General features: G+C 45.5%; 2 protein-coding genes across 2 annotated transcripts; both read left to right on the forward strand.

Moving 5' to 3' along the window:
* The first annotated feature begins 330 nt into the window (after positions 1–330).
* Positions 331–7,493, forward strand: TAF8 (TATA-box binding protein associated factor 8). Its single transcript, XM_065403974.1, has 8 exons — positions 331–363; positions 1,770–1,926; positions 2,873–2,971; positions 4,140–4,202; positions 5,064–5,188; positions 5,546–5,693; positions 6,738–6,880; positions 7,350–7,493. The coding sequence occupies exons 1-8, from the start codon at positions 331–333 to the stop codon at positions 7,491–7,493; spliced, it is 912 nt and encodes a 303-aa protein (XP_065260046.1).
* Positions 7,494–15,475: 7,982 nt separating this feature from the next.
* LOC135877572 (acidic mammalian chitinase-like) lies at positions 15,476–22,505 on the forward strand. The gene is made up of 11 exons (XM_065403059.1): positions 15,476–15,500; positions 15,728–15,757; positions 16,646–16,850; positions 17,715–17,771; positions 18,689–18,854; positions 19,207–19,331; positions 19,662–19,785; positions 19,886–20,068; positions 20,921–21,037; positions 21,503–21,638; positions 22,240–22,505. Exons 1-11 carry the CDS (start codon positions 15,476–15,478, stop codon positions 22,503–22,505), a joined length of 1,434 nt encoding a protein of 477 aa, XP_065259131.1.
* The last annotated feature ends 1,289 nt before the right edge of the window (positions 22,506–23,794 follow it).

Genomic DNA, 23,794 nt, shown 5'->3' on the forward strand with positions numbered 1-23,794 from the left:
CGCCCTCGCAAATTCCACCCCTAAGCCAGCCTCTGTCGTCCCTTGATCAGCCGTGAAATAGTTAACAGTGATACCCTTTAAATTACTGGGTCTGTGCAATTCACACTTCTTGGAGCTGTTTCAGGCTCTATCCAGACTCAGGTAGACTAGACAGCTCCCCCTCAGTTCCCCAGCCCTAGGGCTCCTCTGTAGCCCAGGCTCAGCACTAGCTTCCCCATCACAGCCCCCAGGCCAATGGGTTCTCCCTGCAGCCCCAGCCTCTCTTCAGGACTACAAGTCCCATAATGCCCCGCGCGGCTACGCACGCGCGTCGTCGCCCATGGATTCAAGATGGCGGACACGGTGTCCAGCGGCTCGGGCACGGTAACGGCGGATACCGGGGGGTTAAGTTCCTTGGAGAACGGCCAGCGCACGGGTCAAGGTGGCCGGGGGACCGGCTTATCCGACACGGGTTGAAGCGGCTGCGGCCAGGGTGGGCGGCTTCGGGGCCTGCTGGGCCGAAGACAGGGAGCCTCTGATTGGCTGATCTGCTGGAGTAGGCGGGGTGTGGAGCTGGTTTTCAATTGGTCGAAGTGCCTATAGCCTGATTGACCGCGGTCGCTGCCAATCACAGGAAGATTGGAGGGGGAGCACGTGGGAGGGTCTTAAAGGGATAGTGTATGGGTGACTGCGAGGCGAGCCCCAGAGTACCCAGTGCCCTGGCAGGGCTTAGCACAGGGGTGGGATCCCGTTGTATCTAGTGCCCTGGCAGAGCCTGGCACTGGGAGGGGGATGTTAGGGACTTCACGCTAGGCGTGGAATGGAGCAGAGGAGGGGGCACATGGGGTGGGGGGGTGCCACACTTGGCTAGTGTCTGAAGCAGAGACTGGGGCCAGCTCACCTGGGTGCTGCTCCTGGTTTGCTCCAGACTTGCTTTCCCCTCCCTGGGTCTCTGTCTGCCCGTGTGTACGAGGGGGCTAGTAACATGCTCCTGTGTAAAAGGGAGGCTCGTTTGTCTTTGGGATCCTCCTTCAGTTAGGTGCTAGAGAGACAGGAAGTGTTATGGCAGTATGGTGGTATCGCTGTTTTACAAGTGGGCAGCTGAGGTACAGAGATATTAATGGGCTGCTTTTCAGCGGCACTGGATACCCACAACTGCCAGTGAATCAGATAGGAGGTGCTGTTGCTCATTACTTCTAATTTATTTCTATTATTTATTTGGATTTCAGTAGCAGCAAAAGTGCTTTTCTAATGTACAAGACCTTGTCCCTAACTCCAGGAGCCTACAATCTGAGAAGACAAGCAAACTGTGAAGGAGAGATTAAAATAAACAATAAGTATTTGTTAAATCAAGGCAGAGCTGGATGCCTGGCTCCTAGTATCCCGCTGTAAACACTACACCACACTGCTTTGTTAAAGTTCCACTTGCAACATGCTCACAGTTCTGCCCCCGAGCACTCCAAATTGTTCCAGAACTGTGAGTCTAATGCTAGTCCCATCCCATCTGGTGATTTAGTGTGACAATGCAACAGAATCAGTGTGATTCCTAAGGCTTAATCTGTTCTTTTGCCAGATTGGAATAGGAGTGGGTATTGAAGTCAGGGCTGAGGTGATACTGGCAGAGTTGAGGTTTGGGGAACTAGTATTAGACTCTTGCATGATATCCTTCTGTACCCTACTCCTCTGTGATCAAGTGGTGGTGTTTTTCACTTCTTTGAAGCCATTGTTACATCCTTTCATTAACAGTCTCCTGTTGTTGTTTTTTTTTGGGGTGGGATCTGTTTCTATAGAGATCAGGAAGCAAACACTCAACAACCCCGGCAGATAACTATTACTTGGCTCGGAGAAGGACTCTGCAGGTTGTGGTCAGCTCCTTGCTGACAGAGGCTGGGTTTGAGAGTGCCGAAAAGGCAGCAGTGGAAACCCTGACGGAGATGTTACAGAGCTGTAAGTATCTGTATCACAGGTGCAGCTATTTCAAGCAATAAAGCAGAGATTTGAGAGGCCAGTGTAGTTTCTGAAATAAAATACAGTGGTCTTAAAATCAGGTATTCCCACTGGAAATAAAAATGAGTGCCCATGATACAGCAACATTGCTATAATGTTAACAGACCTGACAGATCACCAGAGTAGTTAATTGCTTCTTAATTACTGAAGCTTTACATTGGTCTCTTTCTAAAGTTTAGGGCAACATTTTCAAACAGGCTTCCAATCTTAAATGTATATATTTTGCATTCACTTATTCATTTGTGTAAATGAGTTAACTAGAGAGAGAAAGGATGGTCTAGTGGTTAGGGCACTAGCCTAGTACTTAAGAGACTTGAGTTCAGTTTCCTGCCCTGCCAGAGACTCCCTTTGAAACCTTGAGCAAGTCACTTAGTCTCTCTTTGCCTCTGTTCCCCATCTGTAAAATGGGGGTAAATAGCTCTGCCCTGCTTCACAGGGTTGGTTTGAGGATAAATACAGTAAAGTTTGTGAGGTGCTGATACTCTAGTAAAGGGGACCATAGAAGTACCTAAGATAGACAACTATGCCCCTAACTTTCTGATTTGTGCGCTCACTGCTTAGTATACATGTTTTTCTGAGTTCGCAAACCTGGGGTTTTGTACGCTTGCAAATGAATGTGCTGCAAACTTTGTAGAAGCTTTCTGATTATTTGATCTTAATGTCTCCATTAAATGATGCAAGGCCATTTTTTTAACAAAAGAATTAAAAATCCAGCGGTAAGACTTTGTATTTCAGAAGACCTTTTCTTTCCTTTCTAACCTCAATAAAAGGGCTCATTGACACGCTCATCGGGTATAAGTGTCTGAAAGCAGGATTAGTCTGATATAAATCTGGAAGCCATTGTCTGTTTCAAATGTCCGTGTTCTGCTGGATGTTTCTTTCCCAGATGTGTCAGAAATCGGAAGGAGTGCCAAGTCCTACTGTGAGCACACAGCAAGAACTCAGCCAACCCTTTCGGATATTGTTGTTACCTTAGTCGAAATGGGTGAGTATCAGACTGGTTCACAGCAAGCCCCAGTGGTTTCAACATGAAGGATTGGGGTTGGGTGGAGGGTTGTTTTGCTATGATTGCTCCTGCTGGTATTAGAACATAGCTTGTTTGGCATCCTCCAGCCTGACTAAGAATAGCATTGCCTTTCAGATCGGGGCAAACGAACCAGCAGCAGGCAGCTCTGCTCTGGGTTCTGCAGATACTGTGTGGGGAGCATTAATAATACTGTTGACCTGACAAACTGCCGTGTGAGCCACCAGCTTAATTAGCACTGCATGATCACCAGGGCAAAGCTGGCACTACCTGTCTAGGCCAAGGTTGTAGCGTAGGGAGCCAAATAGGAAATCAAGGACATCTGGGTATTTTCCTAAATGCAACTCTCCCTAATGCTCCCTCTGATACAGATGGACCCGTTCTATGCATTTTTGTGCCTCTTGTGGTTATTGTAAGGAAGGTGGTATTGTCTAGTGGTCTGAGCAAGGAGTGGGCCAGGACTCCTGGGTTCTATTCCAGGCTCTAAGGAAAGTGGGTCTATTGGTTAAGCCCTGGGGATCTTGAGTCCTGAGTTCTATTCCTGGTTTTGAGAAGAAATATTGTTGACAGTTGGCTTAATGTATTGATGTTTGTAAGGTGCTTTGAGATTCTTTGGCGAAAGAGGCAATGGACATGGAAATAAGTATCCTAGCTCCCCAGGGCTTACAAGGTCCATTCGTGTTACAGAAGCAGAGTGCTAGGTTCCTGAGCGGTTGGGGTAGGGTGGGGAGAGTAGTTCACATCTTTCTGGATGACGCTCAGTGGTATTAAGTTCCTCCATATTTCTCTGCATCTTGTCTGCTTCAGCTGGAGAGGGAGTTACTAAACTTTGAGGGTTCTGGAGAGAAAAAAGATAGACAATAGAACAGGAGGAGAAGGTGGTCTCAGTGTTCCAGGTCTTAGTGGAAAGGCCTCATTTTGATGCTCAGATAGGTATAAATATAGACTTAAATTATTTGGAGTTCTGTCCTATTCCCTTTGAAGTAAAGTGCAAAATTCCTACTGACTTCAGTGAGATCCGACTTGAGCCAAGAAGCAGTGTTTCCTATATGGGCAAGCACCTGCATTCGTCAATCCTTGTTTTGTTGATAATAGCGTGATTTCTGTTTCCCCATCTCCTGTGTTTCAGGGTTCAATGTAGAAACTCTCCCTGCATATGCCAAGCGCTCCCAGCGGATGGTCATCACTGCACGTACGTGGGGCATCATCTAGCAAGGGAATTAATTTGTACTAAGCAAGTAAATTGGTGCCATGCAAAACAATAGTAGATAGATTGAAATGGCTGTTAAAGGGATTCTGTCAGGTGATGTTTGGTTGAAAATCTATGTATAGTAAAAATCAGATTTTATGGATCCTGACCAATAGACTATTTCTATGGGACTTTATTTTGTTTAAAGTAACATTTTTAACAAATAAAAATCCCCCTTGAAGTTTTGTACCCTAAACATTGCAGAGTGGGGCTAGGGCACAACAACCAGAAGGTAAAATTGATGACAAACGAAAGAGAAATTGACTAACCTGTGGATCCACAAGTAATTCTGTGCCTGTAAATGTTGTTGACCATTCCCAAAATTTTGGGGACCTTAAAATCTTAGCTTGCGGGTACGCACTTGTATTCCGTACTCCACCAGCGCCTCTGCGTGCACCCAAAGAGTTTCTGTTCTTTTGAGGCACAGTGGAGAGGACTACTCCTGGAAGAGCAGTTTATATTAAGATTTTCTGTAACTGACAAATGATAAATGAAGGAATAGGGCACCATTTGTCAAAGTAGTTGCTACTGTTCCAGTGTTACCCCATTTCCCATGTATGGTTTTGCTGCCCACATACTTACGTGGTGGGCTGAATGCAGTTCACTGTCAATTTAAACTAATCATTGTTGCTTGGAGTGATCTAGAATGGAGTCTGAAACTGTTGCCTAGGGGAAATGGTCTGTCCCTGGTTATACTATAGATGGTCTATAGATCAAAATATCAGCTCGATTTCTGCTTACACTCCTCTTACACTGGGGATTTGGCTGAACAATGATGACTAGGTTTTTATTATTTAACTGCAGCGCCTGTAACAAATCAGCCCGTGACTCCCAAAGCTCTGACGGCTGGACAGAACAAACCCCATCCATCCCACATCCCTGGCCATTTTCCTGAGTTCCCGGATCCTCACACCTACATCAAAACTCCGGTGAGTGGAAAAGACTTTACAAAATGTCATTCATTGTCTCTTTGGCATTGCAGCGGCAGCAACTTAAGCCCTTTTAATATTGGCCTGGTACCCATTTATCTAGGACACTTTCTCATTTACTGTGAATCATCACAGTGTTGGAAGTTCACTGGGCTGTAGGTTTCTGTATTTCTGAGCTCTGCCGCTCTCTGCAAGGCATTGTTAGTTGAGGGCTCTATGTTTCGTTGTATCATCCGCTCACCAATAGTGTCTTTAACTTGAGTTGGCTGTCCTGCATCCAGTAACTATATTACAGAGCTAGTACCTGCAAGTCCTAAGTCTGTACATCTCATTGTCCTCTCCCTCCCTGCCCAACAGACGTACCGGGAGCCAGTTTCAGATTACCAGATACTACGGGAAAAAGCAGCGTCGCAGAGGCGTGATGTGGAAAGAGCTCTGACTCGCTTCATGGCAAAGACGGGAGAGACGCAGAGTCTCTTCAAGGATGATGTCAGCACGTTCCCATGTAAGAGCTATCTAAGATGCCCAATGCCAGATGCTAGATATAAATGATTTCTTTATCTATCTTAGGTTCTTGCATGGCACCCATGTAAAAATATCTGAGTACTACAGACTCTTTCATGTATTTATCCTCACAACAACCCTGTGGAGTTAGGAAATACTGTTAGCCCCATTTTACAGATAGGGGACTGAGTCTCAGGCCTCCCAAGGTCACACGGGAAGTGTGGGAGAGCATAGAATTGAATCTGGGTCTCCCAGGTGCCAGGCTAACATCCTAAATAAAGTTCCATCCTTCCTTTCTGATGCCATGTCACCAGGGTACATCTTACATAAGAGGCATGGTCTGATCAGGATGCTGTGTGTGAGGACTCTTGGGTTCTAATCCTGGCTCTGTCATGGACTCACTTTGTAACTTTTAGCAAGTCGCTTCCCCTCTCTGGGCCTGACTTACAAAAGTGCTGACCACCAGCAACTTCCTGTGAAGTAAATGGGAGTTGCAGGCGCTCAGCTCTTCTGATTATCAGGTTTTCTGTGCCTCAGCTTTCCCACCTGCAAAATGAAGGTGGTAATATCCACCTCACCATAGTGCTTTGAGGTCCTCAACTGAAAAGTGCTGTGTAAGTACAAAGTATGATTATTCCAAGGGTGATCAGATCTCATACTTCAGGGCATAAGATGATTGATCCTCTTTGGGGGTCAGGAGGAATTCCTCTGTCTCGTGTACTGCATTGTTCACATGGCCAGAAGCATTAAGGAAGTTGTGCCCCTTTCTCTGAGGCATCAGGTACTGGTTGCTTTGAGGGGAAGGATAATGGACTTGATGGACCAATGTCTTGATCCAGGACAGCAGCTTCTATATTTTTTGATTCCGGATGGTGGAAATATTGGCAGGGTGTGGGGGAGGGAGAGATTAAACACTGTTTGGGCTTTTTTAATAATATATTTGCTTCAGTGCTTCCTGATAGCAGCTGGCTTAGAAATAACACACATTTAATTGAGAAGCAAGTCTCCCAAGTTGCTAACTGTGCCCTCCTTTCCCCATCCCTAGTGATTGCTGCCAGGCCTTTCACAATACCATACCTGACTGCACTTCTCCCCTCTGAGCTGGAGATGCAGCAGATGGAGGAAACAGATTCATCCGAGCAAGATGACCAGACGGACACGGAAAACCTACCCCTCCACATGAGCACGGTATGCCCAGGATCAGAAACTTGGAACTCCCCATTATGATGCTCCTTGGGTCTGATTCTCCTGTCTTGCCCTTTGAATCATCATTGACATGCTTGGGCAGAGTGTCAAGTGTTGATTTGGGTACCATTTTACATCCCCTTTGCACCAGTATAAATGACACGCAAAATGCCATAGATCTTTGTCATGCTTCAGCTCACAGAATAGAGCCTTGTGGCAGTTAATGTGGGATCCTGAATATATGGGGGCACTTTCACTGCTACCTCAGAGGATTTCCCTGGAATCCTGTACTGTACTGATAAGCATCTACTTCCAGTAGGAAACAAGGGTCATCTCCCTCAGCGCTGCTCATTGTTTGTTATCCCTATTGATCTTGGTTGCTGTGTATCTCTTTGGTCTGCAGACTCCGTGGTTCACACCCCCTCAGCTCAGCTGGTCCTAACTTCAAATATTTATTGTTTTTACTTGGCAGGATGATTCGGGAGCTGAGAAAGAGAATGCTTCAGTGCTACAGCAAAACGCATCCCTGTCCGGCAGCCGCAATGGAGAGGAGAGCCTAATAGACAATCCCTACCTCCGGCCAGTGAAAAAACCCAAGATCCGCAGGAAGAAGTGAGCTGCAGCAGGCTGACTGCATGGAGGAAGAGGAGGCCCACTGGCTGTCCCATGGAGGTTTCCTTTGCTGCTATGAGTGGCGCAGGACAAAGAGGGGAGATACTGCTGGTGGAGTGGCTGAAGCAGAGGGATGACCTCCTGTACGTACCAAACTACACTCTTCCTCCCCCTTCCTCCCCATCCCCCCACTGGCTTGGCATGGTCAGTAGGGAAGGGGTATGGAAACCACCAGTCCTCGCACTGGAATCAGGCCATCTACTCCAGAGAAGACTGAGTTGCAGCTGTGACATTCCTCCTCTTCATGGGATGGATTTATTCTGTAAGGAGGAGGCACACAGAAGGGTTTTCACTGCTTACCACTTCCCAGTGGACTGTGCAGAATGCAAGAATCTATGTGCTTCCACAGGCAGGTGGAGTCCTCGTCTAGACTCAAAGAAAGACTTGTCCATTCCACTCTGCCTGTTTGCATTGGTGTGCACAGGATTCGCACCATGGTCCCTTGTTAGCTCTGATCTCTATTTGAACCAGAGATTGGCTTGAGCTGCTGCGCAGAGCTCCATATCTTAAACTTCCCTGGAGTTTGAGGTTGTCCAGAGCTAGTGGTCCTGCCATGGAATCCAGACCCGATCCAAACTTTCCCAAAGTTGCTGAATAGTCAGAGTTGTTGGTGTTTTGGTTTGGTCTAAATCCCATTGTTCAGGAGCAATGGGCAGGGTTATGCATGTGTATCAGGGTCATGAGGGAGACTGCCCAAGTACACCACTTATTCTAGTGTTTAAATGTGGAGGTGCAGAAAATGTTCACACTATTTTTTAAAGTGCATTTATAGTCAGCCCTTCTTACTCAACAGATCTGTCAGAATGGTTCCCTCTTAATCAATAGATCAGCTTCTTGTATGTCTTTGTCTTATTGGTGCATTTCTCTGGCAAAAGTGCAAGATTTTTACACCTGGTAGCCATAGTGTTGGATTTCTCTCTGCTTTGCACAGCATCAGCTAAATTCACTTTGCAGAGGCTTTATTCTTGAGGCGAGTATACAGTAAGAGGCAGAAGAATCCCTGGTGGGTTTTCAGTTCCCAAACTTTGTTTATAATGTTGGCAGTTTAAAAAAAACCCAAAACAAATCAACTTTTATCTGGTAAACTGAGTGCATCTGGTGTGTCACTTAAGGGGAGAGGAATACATACAGAGCTCCAGAATGCCATTCTTTTCTGACTACAGCTGCACTTAAAAGCAGTAAGCATGCTGTTTATATCGCTCCAGTTAGAGAATATTTTCCAGCTGTCTGAACGGCAAGATCTAACAGCTGCTTCAGGCTCTCTTTCGATTCTGTTTGGTTTCAGTGTAATACAGGTCCCCTGAGAGTCTGCCAGCTGTTTGAAACCCACTGTGCTATAGGTTTTGGAATACGGAATGAGAATCAATTGACGGACTGTCCTTATGGCCAGTATTATGGTCCGTTTTCTCCTGCGGAAATACAGGGCTTTTATTCACTGGAAAGTCTCCTTTTCTTCAACAGTCAAAAAAACACTGCTCGTTCTAGCATGACCTAGGGGTGGTATAAGCCTTCACTCAAGCCTGGATCCTGAGGCCCTTACTTAACTTTCACTCAGCCTTTATTCGGGCAAAACACTGGTTGACTTCAACAGTTTTCCTTGAGTAAGGATGAGTAAAACCTGAGTAGAGAGACTCCATACTGCAAATGCCTGTGTAAATACATGGACCCAACCAGGGATTGCCCCTAATACCAAATAGCTTTCTCTGACTGCTAGTGCTAAATGAAAAGATGCCTTCCTGAAAATATTAAACAGTAGCAGAGATTTCATGGCAGATGAAAACATTGCACCCATAGCGGTTGCAGAGGTCAGACTATCAATTGCAAATGGCTCGACCGCTCCAGACTCCCGTATTAAACACTATTATCATTGGAAGCGGGGAAGGTTCTGCTCTCAAGCACGTGTATACAAATTTAGCTAACCCACTACCCCTCCCGAAATTGGGCTGCCCGAGAAAGAAAAGTAGGCAGCAAGTTGATGGTTTAAAGCATTTTTTAAATTAATTTTTGGAAAAATAGAAATGAAACACTTTAGAGCTATTGAAACTGAAGGCGAAATCGATCAGATCTTTTTTTTTTCAAAAGGCATATGTGGAAAAGATCCTGAGATGAAAAGTATCAAAATCTCATTCCCTTTCCACCTCAGTAAACCAGCTCTTTAAGCTCTCTATCTCTGCAATGAAATTGGGCGTGCTCAGCCCTTTCTGTCACTCCACTAACATCCAGCTTACTGCGCATTTGGGCAAGGAACCAGAAGCCTATGGGAAATATCAGTATCTTGGTGCCCTACCTCCCTTTCTCTGTCCGTGCACACTGCGGTTTATACAGTTGCCCTTTCACCTATCACTCTCCAGCTACCCAGAAATAAATCCCTTTGTCTTCCATTCTCTTCTCTCGGTACTAGCTGGTTTGATGATTCCTGGAACAATTCATCATGCTGCCTCATGAGACTGTGATCAGGAAGCAATGCCCCCTGCAGGCTGGCAGCATTGCCCAGGTGAGAGGGTAGGGTGCTGTTCTCTTATGCTTCAATACTTTACCCACTGGAAGAAGTCTCATTGACTTCCCAGCTGAAGGACAAGTGTGGCATGGGCAGGTGCTAGGGGGGAGTAATCACAACAACCTCTTCACTCAAGCCAATTCTTGTGCTGAGACCCTGCTTTCAGAAGGCAAGGGCTCTGCGTGCTGTGGCTGAGATGATGGAGCGAAGAAGTGTCCGTGCTTGGATGTGCCTTGTTTTTCTGCTAGAATCCTCCTCCCTTCAGAAGACAATCTTGGCCAAAGCAGTAGCTGTTGTAGTTAATGGTGATGTCACATCCCTCCCATGTCTAAGCGGTTGAGGGTCAAAAGTGGTTGCTAAAGGGAGATTCTAAAGGCAGGCTCCGGCTTTTGCAATGTGTGGGTTTCATTCTGTATCATCCAAGTCAGTGGGATATTTGCCATTGACTTCATCAGGAGCAGAATTGGGGCCTAAATGCCACCAGTACCATCATGTAAAATACCTTTTTCCCTGAGGTAGAATTGTTCCATCGAGGGAGACTCAGAATCCAGCCAGAAGCTCTTAAACGTTATCCCTAGCGAAAGAGCCCTGCACGTGCCATTGTCAAGCCTGCCAGTGCATTTGTTGTATAGAAGAATGTATGTACATACAGACATTGTATATTTATAAATTTATATTTTTGTTTGGTCATTTTGGATTAGGCTTTTTTGATGATAAAAACCTGAGTTGGACAAAAGTAGAGTGAAAATAATTATTTTTAAGTTCATAATAAAAGAAGTTCTGTCTCTAATAGCAGCGAGTCACTGTTGACGTGTGAACCTTGGATGCACTTGAATGGGATGGATTGAATGTCTGTCCAGTGATTAACGGCTTCCCTTGGTTGTTTGTATTCAGCCTCTTCCTCCGTGTTCTGGAATCAGAACCCCACCATCCAGGCCAGCCCTGGAATTTTGCCACGTTTCTGAGCTGGAGAGCAATGTGTGGTGCTGAAGACTATCCCTGCTGTCATTGCACTAGCATGGACTGCATCTGGGGTCTGGTACCTCAATGCATTATTCCAGTTTTACCCTGATCTAGCTCCGTTGCTTTCATTGGAGTTGCAAAAAAAGCCCTGGCCCCTGCAGCTCCTTGGGTGACTCACAGAAGAGCGTGAAAGGATCTTGTGCTCCTGGGTGAGCGGAAGACCGCACGTGAATGCAACTGAGATTCAGTGCTAGGCATAGCTCTCTGCACTGAGAAGCAGGGAGTCTTAAACTCCATGTGCAACTGCTCCTTTCCTCACAACAGCACCGGGTAAATGGTTGAGGAGAAAACGGGCATGTCTACACTGACCGAAGGTTAAGACTGATCCCCATCACCAAGAGTGTTAATATGGTGCTTAGCTATACACTCCCCTCTTAGCCCCACTTATAGTATGAGGCAGGGTAACCATGGCCAAGCTGCACTATGTCATTCCTGCAGGATTTCTGTCCCCTGTGCTCCCTGTCCTGCTCATAACTTGAGGCACTGTGCACGTGACCTAGGTGCGGCATTGTGCCCTAAATTAATCCTACTTTATGTAACTCAAAGCTGTGGGCTGTTGTTAGTCTGGACTGAAATTTGCTCAAGTTTTTGTAAATCGTTGCACTCCTTTCCAATGGGTTTCATTTCTCCTCTCTCCTGAGAGAGGGATGGGGAGTAGAAGAACGGGAAAGCCCTTCCTCTTTTCTAATTTGCCAAGCACACACACAATTTGCCTCGTCCATAAATATGCATGCAATGTTTGGTTTGTTCCCAAGGCCAACCGCTACCATTGTTGTGAGCTGGGAGGTCATTCTGGGTCTCAGGATACAAATGAGCACATCAGATGTCCTGATCTGGAATCACTACATCCGACCCTGCCAGAAGACGTAGTTCTTAAACGACAGGAATGGGGACCCGTTATATTTGAATAATACCTAGCTCTTATACAGCACTTTCCATGTGTAGATTTCACAGCACTTTACAAAGGAAATCCGTGTCATTATCCCCACTTTACATATGGGGAAACTGAGGCACAGTGCGAGGAAGTGACTTGCACAAAGTCACCCCACAGGCTAGTGGCAGAGCCAGGAACAAAACCCAGATCTCCTGAGTCCCAGTCCAGTGCTCTAGCTGCGAGGCCACACTGTCTCCTTTGGAAGGCCATACCAGGAAGGCAACGGGGAACAGGCAGCTTTATCCTACTGCACCTGTGTAGTCAGGAAGAGTCACAAGGGATGAAGAGGCAAAGCCTTGAGTTTAATCACCCCATAACCGCTCACTCTTTCTAGCAAGATTCACTGCATTTTGTCCTTGGAGCTTTGTCAGGTGGGATATAAAGTACCACCACCATCAGATCTGATTAAACTTTTATGTAACCATTTGATTCTCCCTTGTCTTTCCTTTGTCCCAGAGTTTATGGCCACGGCATTAATCTGCAGATAGAGACTTGGCTGGTGTCCTGTTCCTGGTAATGGGCTCCCTGGCTCTAAAGCCCGTTCTCAGTGGGATCAGAACTGGGGGTGTCACTCATAAGAATTAGGAGTGAAAATGATAGTGCTATTGTCCAGTTAGGACATCTTTTCTTTCCAGGTTCACTGACGTGGTTACCCCACCAGGTAACCGTAAAAGCATCGACTTAGGGATTGCCTACCTTCCTAAATCTGAGTTCGATGGGAGTGACATGGACTTTGAATACCTAGATCCTAGGGGCAGCCCACCCGAGGACAAGCATTGCTTCGCCATCTTGATTCAGGTGAGAAACCAATGTGCTAGCCCACACCTCCCTCCTGCAAAGTGCTCCCAGCCAGAAAGGAATTTGAGCACACGCTTAACCTTTAGCATGTATTAGCCCCACTGCCATCAATAAGCGCTGTGGAGGCTCAGCATCTCTCCAACCCTGCTCTGTGACAAAGTGACTAGCTGTCTGTGCAGACTATTGAGAGAATGCTATGCACTGAATGCCTGCATGTGCTGCTCGTCAGCACTGGAACAAACTAGCACAGCTGCTACTAGCCCATTCGTTGTAGCACTGAGGAAAGCAAATGACCTTCCAACAAGAGTGACCACTGTCCTTATTTCCCCCCTTAGGAAATGCTGGAAGCCTTTATGGCTGAGGCTGCAAGCACTGGATGCCGGAGGCCGTTGATCACAGCAGCTGTGTTGACTGGCAAAGGGACTATTGATGCTGCACGTGAAAGAGCTGAGATAAGGAAGGAAGTATCATGATTCTCCTACGGGGAGAATAGTCCTACTGAAGTCCCATGCTGACTATTCCTTATAACCCTATTATCCTCTGGCTACTTACAAACTGATGGTTTAATAATTGGTTCCAGTATCTTTCCAGGGATCAAAGTTAGGCTGACAGGTCTGTAATTCCCCAGGTCCTTGAGATGAATCATTTAGACTTTCTCGTTTTGCTTCAACAAGAGTAAAAACATTTCATTTTGACTTCATCATTTCAATTTGTTTCATTTAGACTTCTCTGAGTGCAAAGTGTTCTCATGAATTGGTTATCATTTAGATCATGTAGCACTGTGGGTAGCCTTAGGAACTGGTCCCAAGTCAAGTACTGGAGACTAGTTGAGGACTTTAGGATGCTAGAAAAGGCCTATGGAAGTGTAATGAGTGCATCCGAGCTTAAGGCTTAGTTTTCTGAAACATACCAAAATACCAGAGAGCGACCCTCTGTGTATTGAGCAGGTGGCCCAAGAGATTCTTGAGGCTGGAGGAGAGAAAGACACAGTATTTCACTCTGACGTGCAAGACAGGATTTTACAAGATGGTATGAATCCCTGCCAACCACACTCAGAAGCAAGGGTATTGGTATTTCCTGCGCATAACTCTTGGATGAAGTGAGATCTATTGAGCTGGATTGCTTGGAGAAGAAGAGGAAACGTTGGCAAGAGAAAGAAGAGATGCTCGCCTTTCATAAAAGCTTACCTTCGGCTGGTGGAGGAACTGGACAGAACATCCAATACTGGGGAGCGCACTCTCTGTCATGGCAGTTTAATTCTTTAAGGCCCTGAAAAGACAGCTCTGGCCAGTGGTTCAGCACAGAAGTAGGCCGAGGTGCAGGAAAAGGGGGAGTATATTAGAGGTATGCATAATCTAGCTCTCCCAACCTGTTACGCAGGCAGCGATGGATAGCTGCTCAACAGCCTTGACTTACTTTAGCGATTAGTCTATCTCCAGGCCATTTGTCACTCTCTGAAGGTTAATTGTGTTGGGTTTTTTGCACCTGGCATGCTTAGGTCTTATCAGGGGGCCTCTCTTGGCACATCTTGTATCCACCCCCTTGTGTCTATCCCTCTCGGTCCTTCTCTTTTCGTGTGTTGCCAATATAGCCTGGGTGACAAGGGGATTAATGTTTCTGAGGAGGTCAGTGCCACTGAAGTTATGTAAGTTCACTGCGTCCCAGCCAACCAAGCTAGAAAACTGAGAAGCAAGACAGGCCCTTGCTGAAAGCTAGATGCTTGGGTTGACATGCAGACTCCACTGAAGGCAATGGGAGTTTTGCTTGGGACTTCAGTGGGGCCAGGATTTCCCTTGGGTGTCTGAACTGGCTGTTAATGGATAAACAAGTTAGATGAAATGCGAGATGGGGGGAAAATAAGTAAATTGGGCCAGATCCAGTGTCCTAATGCACTCCCATTGACTTTAACGGGAGCATTCCCACTAACTTCAGTGGCCGTAGGTTCAGACTCACAGAGGTCCAGATTCTCCCCTGTTTTGGGGCTCCTTTGAGCCAGAAAGCTGCCATAGCTAGCCGTGGCAGGATCATCCCAGTGTAGGGTTATTCTCCAATGTCTCAAGGCCAGCGTAGCAATCCCTATGCGTCCTCTCGTCTCTGTGTCTGGCACAGAGGGCCCGGCTGAGGGAAATGGGTATGGCCAGGGCTTCCCTGCACTCTGATGAGCTCGGCTGCCATTTTGGCCTGGAGCCACCTGACGCTCTTAGCAGCCTGGAGCCCAGAATTGGGGATGTGCAAAGGAGGATGGAGACACCGTTGCCGAACCCTCCTGGGGTGGTGTGTGTGCGTCTCCACCTGCAGCACCGCATCTAGGCAATAATATTTTGTGTGTTAACATTTTAGTTTGGTTCCTTCAAAACCATTTTGAGGGCTTAAGCGGGGCCTGGCATTCTGCTGGCTCTCTGCCTCGGGGGGCATTTAGCCCAGAGGGAATTGGTGCTCTCCACTCCCTTAGATAAATGGAAGGGGATCTAGTTCCAGCTTCCCACCCTCCCCCAGCCTTGGCACTGGAGGTGCTGATGCCCTTGAATAAATGTTTATTTTATTTTGCTTGTGGTTGGGGCCCTGTTCTGGTGTCTTTAACGCAGGTGTGCAGGTTCCACTCTGATAAGGCCTTGCCTCTGCCGTATAAAGCACTTCTGAGTTCCCCCGGTGGGACATTCGCTTGGAAGGAAAGATGGGAAAGGCATTGCTGTGGGTCGGTGAGTAACTCTCTCTGCTTTTACTGACCGCATCAGGATATAACTTCCCTGGATGGCTGGTCTCAGAGGCAGCAGCCTTTTGCCCAGGGACAATGTGTTCTAGAACTTGCCCTAGCAGGTGTCCGGGTAATTGTACACGGAATAGTTTTACCTGCTCTGGGACTAATTTAAGCATTGAAAGGCTCTAGTCAAGTTTATTTTTAATGCATTCTCCTTCCTTTTTGCAGGTTTGACCATTCTGCTGCAGTTGCAGCTGGGTAAGAGCATCTTATCCTTTCTTTTTGTGCACAGGGTGTTGATGAAACTGCAATACAATTAGAAAGAACAGTTAGCCAGACCTTCAGCTGGTGTCAATCGGTGTAGCTTGATTTCAGTGTCGTTATGATTCATAGCAGCTGAGGATCTGACCCACTGATCCCTCCTGATTATTCTTTAATGTCTCCCTTTATTGGTTCCATCCCTTTTTGCTCCTTGTAACAAACAATTTCTGACTTGAAGAATGGGCACGTGTCTTTCATGCAACTTGGTATTAAATTGGAGCAAGGAGCAATAGAACCAGTACTCTTTTCTCTAATGCTGACTGATAGATGAGTCTACTCACCACCCTGGGCCTTGGTTTCTAACTAAGCAAGATTATCCTGTTAACATAACATAATTGTTCTGCTCTGGGCCAAATGTTTATCTCTGAGTTGTGGTTGGTTGAAAGGGAATGTCCCAACCATGGTGATATCTAGAAAGCACAGTTTACTGATATATTTGTCATTGGGAACATGTGGTGGGAAGTTGTTTGAATGGGACATGTGGCTGATTCCTAGATGTAAATGCAGATGCAGAAAATATACATACCAGGGTAGCATTACATACACAGAATTTGGGAGTAGAAAGTGACTGTTAAATGAAATCCCCATTCACACGCAGGACCGGTGCATCTATTTGTACGCTCAGAAGATGTGCAAGAAAAGGCTAGAATTTCCTCATTACCCCAGTGTTGCTCCATTGACATCAGTGGATTTACCCCTGCACCAACATTGGTGAAAGGAGAATCGCATGTCTGATTCCACTCTCAATAATACCTGATGTGTCACTATCAAGAAACAACCAGATGTTTCCTTCTTAAGATCTGTGATTTGCTTTTCTCCTGCCAGGCTCTGCCTACAAACTTGTGTGTTACTTCACTAATTGGTCTCAGTACAGGCCAGAACCTGCCAAGTACTTCCCAAACAATGTGGACCCAAATCTATGCACCCACTTGATCTATGCCTTTGCAACTATGAATCAAAATAAGATTGCCCCATATGAATGGAATGATGAAGACCGACTCTTCCCAGAATTTCAAGCACTAAAGAAAAGGTCAGCACTTTCCAATATACAAGATTTAAAACAAACAAAAAGCAAATTTTGCTTTTAAAAAGTACTTCTTGTTGCCAAGTGAAATTGAGATTTTTCTATCAGCAACGAAGAAAGATGGCAGAGAAACAATAAAGAATTTCTTTATTACAGAACAGGAATAGTTTAATAGATATCTAGCAGCAATGCTTTCATTAAGGGCTCTATTCCACAACCTTCATGGAACTTGACTCACACAAGTAGTCCTGCTGATTTTCCAGGAACTATGTAAGTGTTCACCAGCATGAGTCAGGGTTCCATGATCAAGTCCTAAGGGCCGATTGTATTTTGTATTCAACCCCGTTTTCAGATTAGTATATTTTGGATGCTTTAGGTTACTCGTGGCTGGAATGTGGTTTGACACAGGAGTCCAGTTCAAGGGTAATGTTTTTTACAAAAACACAGTTTAAACCAAAGAGGAGGAAAGCTGTGGCTAGGCATTGCACTGAAACTTAGGAGATCTAGGTTCAAATCCCAGCTCTGCCAGACTTGGTCTCTCTGTGCCTCACTTTTCCCATCTGTAAAATGGGGATGATAGCATTTCTTTTTGTCCCACCCTTTGTGTGTCTTGTCTGTTTAGACTGTAGGCTCTTCAGGGCAGGGTCTGTCCATTGCTATGTGTTTGTACAGCATTTAGCACAATGGGGTTCTAATCTGGCTTGAGGCCTTTAGGCAACACTGTTACCAATACTGAATGATGATAACCAAAAAGAACTGAATAGGTTTTCTCAAATGAAAAATAATAACAAAAAGTTCTCAACTGAGCCAAGTCTCAAACACAACCAAATGACTGCTGCTTACTGACCTTTTTCTTTTCTCGTGTCACAGTAACAACAAACTTGTAACCAGCCTGGCTATCGGAGGGTGGAACTTTGGCACTCAGAAGTGAGAACTTTTCCCTGGACTTAATGACAAAGATGGTGAAGATGATGCTGAGACCTTGACAACACACAGCCTCCTGCTGCTCCTTTGGAGTCAACGGGAGCTTTGCTATTGACTTCACTGGGGATAGGATTAGGCCCATGATGATCATGTGAATGACCAGATGTAAACGGTGGTAGGGACTGGGTAGCTGAAGAACTGGGTATTGATGATGTCATGGGTGCTGGTGAAAATGGGGACAGGTTGAAGAAATAAGGAGAAGAATGGTGATTAATTATGAAAATATAGATAGTTAATGGTGATTAGACATTCATGATACGAATGGCAGAATGGGTAAGCAGGGGATGGTTATGAAAAGTTAGGGTGGATATTGCAGTGGTTGGAAATCCCAAGTGGATATCGGGAGCATTAAACAGAAAATGGTAATGTAACGATGATGAGATAGGTCCTGATCCAGTGGGAGTCTTTCCACTGACGTCATTGGATGGTGGATCAAGCTGATAATGGCTAGGAAAGCGATTAAGGGTGCTCTGAGTAAACAGATCAAGCAGAGAATGGGATGGTGGTACTAGTGAACACACGATAATGGTAGAGAACAGGATGGGATGAATTTTGGTGAGGATTGTTTCATGGTGGTGAAGAAGGAGGATAAAGATGAGGGCAGATTGAGATAAATACACAGGTCTTCATACTCTCGACTTTGGTGATAACAGAACTTATTAATAGTTGATTATTGGGTACACATTGCTAATGACAACAAGAGAAGTGATTAATGGAAGTGGGTTTTAATTAGACTGTTCTGCATGAAGACAATTACATTTATAAAGGAGGAACTGAACAAGTCTGCTGTTGCATGTGTTGCAAAAAAAAAAAAAAAAAGGGGGGGGGGGGCAAGTTGCCTAAGAATTATCTTCTTCCAGATTCACTGAAATGGTTGCCTCACCAGCTAATCGTAAAACGTTCATTGACTCGGTGATTGCGTACCTCCGTAAGTTTGGGTTCGATGGGATCGACCTGGATTTTGAATACCCAGGTTCTAGAGGCAGCCCCCCCGAGGACAAACGTCGCTTCACCATCTTGATTCAGGTAAGTAACCAGTGTGCTATCTCAGTTATTCTGTATGTCAGCTGGAGTGAGACAGATCTGAACCACCAAGCTGTGTATCAGCAGTGTTTACATTGGTACTGCATGATTTTAGTTCGCTTTTAGTTCCTTGAGTCCAACTATTGTGGAAATATGGTATCAGACCTTGTTTAAGGTATTCTTCCATCTTGTAAGGGCTTTGGGGACAATTAGACATGGAAGGAACATTGTGAAGATTTTTAGGAGTTTATAGACAAGAACAGGCTGCTGGGATGTTTCTAGATATATATTCCCAGCTGGACATGAATGACATTTTTACAAGAATCACTACCAACACTCTCACTTCCATTTTCAGGAAATGCTGGAAGCCTTTAAAGCTGAGGCTGCAAGCACTGGACTCCCAAGGCTGTTGGTTACCGCAGCGGTATCTGCTGGCAAAGGAACTATTGACGCTGGATATGAAATTGCTGAGATAGGGAAGTGAGTAGATGGGGTTCCACATTGTGCTTAATATGCTATTGGCCTGTTTCTCTGTTGCCTTGCCCCTTGCATCATCATTAGTCCCCGTGCAAAATAGGTGGGTGCAAAATGCTACTAAATCCCAATGGTAGCATTTACACTCCCTTTGGGCAGGCGAAAATGACAGCATAAGGTTCCAGGCAATGGAGATTCAGGCCCAAAGTCTTGTGCATCCTTTAGGTCAACGTGGGATGATGTATTGTCTGCTGACTCATTTGTCCATCAGGAAATCATATTCCTAACTGTGTTTTTTTTTTTTTTTTTTGGTTTGTTTCATTTAATTTAAACCAGGCTCCTCGATTTCATCAGCGTGATGACCTACGACTTCCATGGAGGCTGGGATTCCTTCACAGGGCACAACAGCCCACTCTATGAAGGCTCTGCTGACCATGGGGACTTCAAGTACTTCAACTGTGTAAGGGAACAGACAGAAAACTCCCTTTTTATTTCCCCAAGAGGGCGCTGAGAGTAACGGGCACTGGTGGTAAAAAGGTTTTCCATTTGGATCTCTGCAGAAATATGCCATGGAATACTGGAATGATAACGGCGTCCCCGCTGAGAAGCTCCTGATGGGATTCCCCACCTACGGGCGTACCTTTAGGCTTAGCAGCAGTGCCACATCTGTTGGTGCCCCAGCATCTGGGGCTGGGTCTTCTGGTCCGTACACCCGGGAAGCTGGTTTCTGGGCTTATTATGAGGTGAGAAGCTTGAGAAAATGACATTTTGTGGCCCAAATCCTGAGCTGGTGTAAGCTGAGCTAGTTCCATTAGTCCTGATTCTCTTGCGAAACTAAGATGTCTTTACATCACTCTGGCAGTGCAAAGGGGCCGTATGCTCACTTTACCTCTCTAGCAGTGTAAAGGGGCCCTTAGAGGGACCTTGGTATACATGAGAATCAGACTCATTGATTTCAATGGAGCTATGCCAGTTTGTAGCCGCTGAGAATCTGGCCCATAATTAGTGATTTATGATATGTACTTTTATGATTTATAGGTGACATATTTCGTTTTTACTTAGGTTGGTTGCTGAGTTTCTCTCTCTTGTCTAAGCTTCTCTCTCTTCCTGTACAGTGGATGGATTCGCTTCCCACTTACACCAGTGTTGTACTGCAGGGGCACTGGTAGACTAGATCTTCAGGTCTGGAAGAGCTCAGTTCCCGAACGGGGCGCGGGGCAAACGTGGCTGTACCACCCCACCTTTATGTCCATTTCTTCTCCCCTATTCTCCAGGCCAGTTCAGTCCCTGATGCAAATTAAAGTAAGGCTGCTCTAAGCTACTCTTTGCTGCCGCAGAGCCTAAGGGGCTATTCTAGGGGATTGGTGGATAGCTGTGATGTAGCCACCTCCTCTCCTCTCCGCTGTGTGGCCTAGGGGCCACAAGGAGGTGGTAAGGCAGGGTACACCAACTCTGCACCCCCAGAGTAACTCCTAGCTGACCACTTAGGCTGCCGGATTGCAGACTAAGAGGGGGGACAAGATCTAGCCCATTGACTTCACTTTTTGGCTCCTGAATGAGGTCCATTGTGTGTTAACCCCATGCTGTTTTGGCAGATCTGCACATTCCTAAAGACTGCTCAGGTACAATGGATTGAGGACCAGAAAGTCCCCTATGCCGTTAAGGGGAACGAATGGGTTGGATTTGACAATGCGTGCAGCTATAAACACAAGGTAAGACCTTTAACATTTTAAAATGAGCTTTACTTACACTCTATCCCTGCTATTGGAAAGCACTTGGCTTAAATTCCGTGCATTTCAGAGTCTCTTGATAAAGGGAGATATTTTCAGCTTCGTTCATATTGCACTAAGGCACCTTGAATGTGATGGGAATGTTTCCCAAAGCATTTATTTCTGAGCTGCCTAGCAGTTCTGTGATCCATGGCTGTCTAGCCAGTTACTGGTCTCATTCTATGCATCCGAAGAAGTGGGCTGTAGCCCACGAAAGCTTATGCTCAAATAAATTTGTTAGTCTCTCAGGTGCCACAAGTACTCCTGTTCTTTTTGCGGATACAGACTAACACGGCTGCTACTCTGAAACCTGGTTTCACTCTGTGTGTGTGTGTTGAAATTCTTAAAGGAATTCTTAAGCAGTTGTGGAAATTTTTATTGATAGTTGTCTGATTTTTTTTTTGATAGGTCAAATACCTGAGAGAGAAAAATTTTGGAGGTGCCATGGTGTGGGCTATTGACCTGGATGATTTCCTGGGCTCTTTCTGCAATGAAGGAAAGTATCCTCTCATAAGTGAGCTGAAGAGACTCCTCGAAACAAATGGTAAGACAGTGCTAAAGAGTATTTCAGGCCTATATAATTAGGAGGTTCAGTACATCTGGTCATGAACTTTAGAAAACTACTGATGAGGCAAAGTTCAGCATTTTGCCATGCGTGGTGTCTTAACACGGAGCCATTATATAGCACTTTACATTTTGGAAGAGCTTTGTAAGATAGTTAATCCTCACAACATATATAAGGCAGATAAATATTATTTGCCCTGTTTTGCAGATGGGGAAATTGAGGCACTGAATTGTTGCGTGACTTCATCAAGGGCACGTTAATCCAGAGGCAGGATTAGAAGTCTAGACCATGTCTCTGAAACATGCTTGTCTGTGTGTGTGAACCATGCCCATTCTGTGCCTGATCTGCAGAGGATGTGAATCTGCTACAGCTTTTACCTGTGGGGATGGGGTCAGTCCTTTAGCTCAAGTTATACAGGATCGTGCTCTTAGTACAGGAGTCCCAGGTGATAAACAAGATAAGTCATTACAAATCATGAAGTGTAGAGTCCAGAAACATAGACAGGCATACAAGAGTACACGTGTAGATGAAATCTGGCCGAATCCATGTATCTTAATGAATTGTTAATTATTCATTTTAGATCCGATTGTGCCCAACTGCCCTACAGACATCCTTCCACCAGGCCCCACACCTCCTCCAGATGACAATACAACTACCTCTCCAGTTATTCCCCCAACTGGGGAAGATGATACATTTTGTGTTGACAGACAAGATGGTACCTATGCCGACCCCAAAGATAATACGCAATTCTACGTATGTGCTGGAGGCAGGACTTACCGCTTCACCTGTGCAGCTGGCCTTGTCTTTGATGAGAGCTGCAAGTGCTGTAACTATCCAAAATATTAACCCCAGCTCAGACCACTGATGAGTAACATACTGTAACTTGAATCATCCACAGCAGAATCCCTCTTGCCCTATTAAAAAAAGCCAAGTGGTGGGGATAAGGCATTAATGTGTGTGTTGTCTGTATGTAATTGGTGACCCTGCTTTTAATAGTAATAAATAATATTCTCGTTTATATAGTGTCTTCTCTGCCAATGCATCGCAAAACTGCATTGGCCAGATATTCAACACAGGCGCAGCCTGGCTTAGTCAGACATTTCCTAAGACTTCTTTCTGTGGTTCAGATTTGTGTCCTTCTCCATCTCAGCTCATATCATTTTTAATAATAATAATAATAAATAGTTACCTCACTTTTCTTCCCTCAATCTCAAAGGAAGGTAAATAGCCTTATATCCATCTTACAGATGGAGAATCTGGTGCACAGAGAGTGGAAGTGAGTTGCTCAAGGTGACATGTAGCAAATTAGTGTCCGAGCTGAAAACACAACTTAGATCTCCTGATCCCCAGTACAGTGCCCTATCCCCTGGGCCGACCAAGTCCTTATTTTGGGATTTATTTCCCTCCCCTGCTGGTGAAGGTTACACAAGACATCTTCATGCAGTGGTCTTCTGCTTGGAGAAATGTGGGAAATGAATATCTGCGTTTTTTGTACGGCACAGCCTTGCACCCATTGGCTCAGCCTACCACAATCAATAGCTCCTAATGTATGTTAAATTCTCTCAGGGTGCCTCTTTAAGCATCAGAAGACTTCAAGATAATGAAGGTTCCTGCGGCCTTAAGTCACAATAGAACATACATTGGGAAGACATCATCGTAGCTAATCTCATTGAATTCAAGTGGGTACCTTGAAGCGTACATGTACCTTTCATAATGACACTAGCTACCTAACAGACATAAAAAGCACAGCTTAGCCCTAATTCTCCTCTCACTGACACTGGTGTAAATCCAAGAGTAACTTCACTAGGCAAAATATAAATAATAAAGATAATAGGAGCGGCGCAGTGGTAAAATTGGTGTAAAGGAGCAGAGACTCAGGCCCCCTGTCTAGAGGGGTTCTTGACAGGCCTTCTCAGAAAGGTGATAAACTCTATTCTATTCAGTTCTTATGCTGTGTCCTTATGCCGTAGACTCTAGTTTAGGGTATTTTTAATTCACAGAAAGGGGCCTAACAGTAAGACACCTTTGCTTTTCAGACCAGTTCATGGAACGTAATCGCCAGGAGATTACCCTGCCGCTGCAGGTTGATTGCATTAGCTTCTGCCAGCTGGCTGGCTGTAAAATACTAGCCTCCT

Source organism: Emys orbicularis, chromosome 4 (assembly GCF_028017835.1).
Source record: "Emys orbicularis isolate rEmyOrb1 chromosome 4, rEmyOrb1.hap1, whole genome shotgun sequence".
NCBI lineage: Eukaryota > Metazoa > Chordata > Testudines > Emydidae > Emys > Emys orbicularis.

Coding starts and splice junctions, on each gene's coding strand:
- TAF8 (XM_065403974.1), top strand. CDS start 331: ATGGCGGACACGGTGTCCAGCGGCTCGGGCACG. Junction 2,972..4,139: donor TGTTACCTTAGTCGAAATGG/GTGAGTATCAGA, acceptor CCTGTGTTTCAG/GGTTCAATGTAGAAACTCTC. Junction 5,694..6,737: donor TGATGTCAGCACGTTCCCAT/GTAAGAGCTATC, acceptor CCCCATCCCTAG/TGATTGCTGCCAGGCCTTTC.
- LOC135877572 (XM_065403059.1), top strand. CDS start 15,476: ATGGGAAAGGCATTGCTGTGGGTCG. Junction 20,069..20,920: donor GTTTCTGGGCTTATTATGAG/GTGAGAAGCTTG, acceptor CTGTTTTGGCAG/ATCTGCACATTCCTAAAGAC. Junction 21,038..21,502: donor CGTGCAGCTATAAACACAAG/GTAAGACCTTTA, acceptor TTTTTTTGATAG/GTCAAATACCTGAGAGAGAA.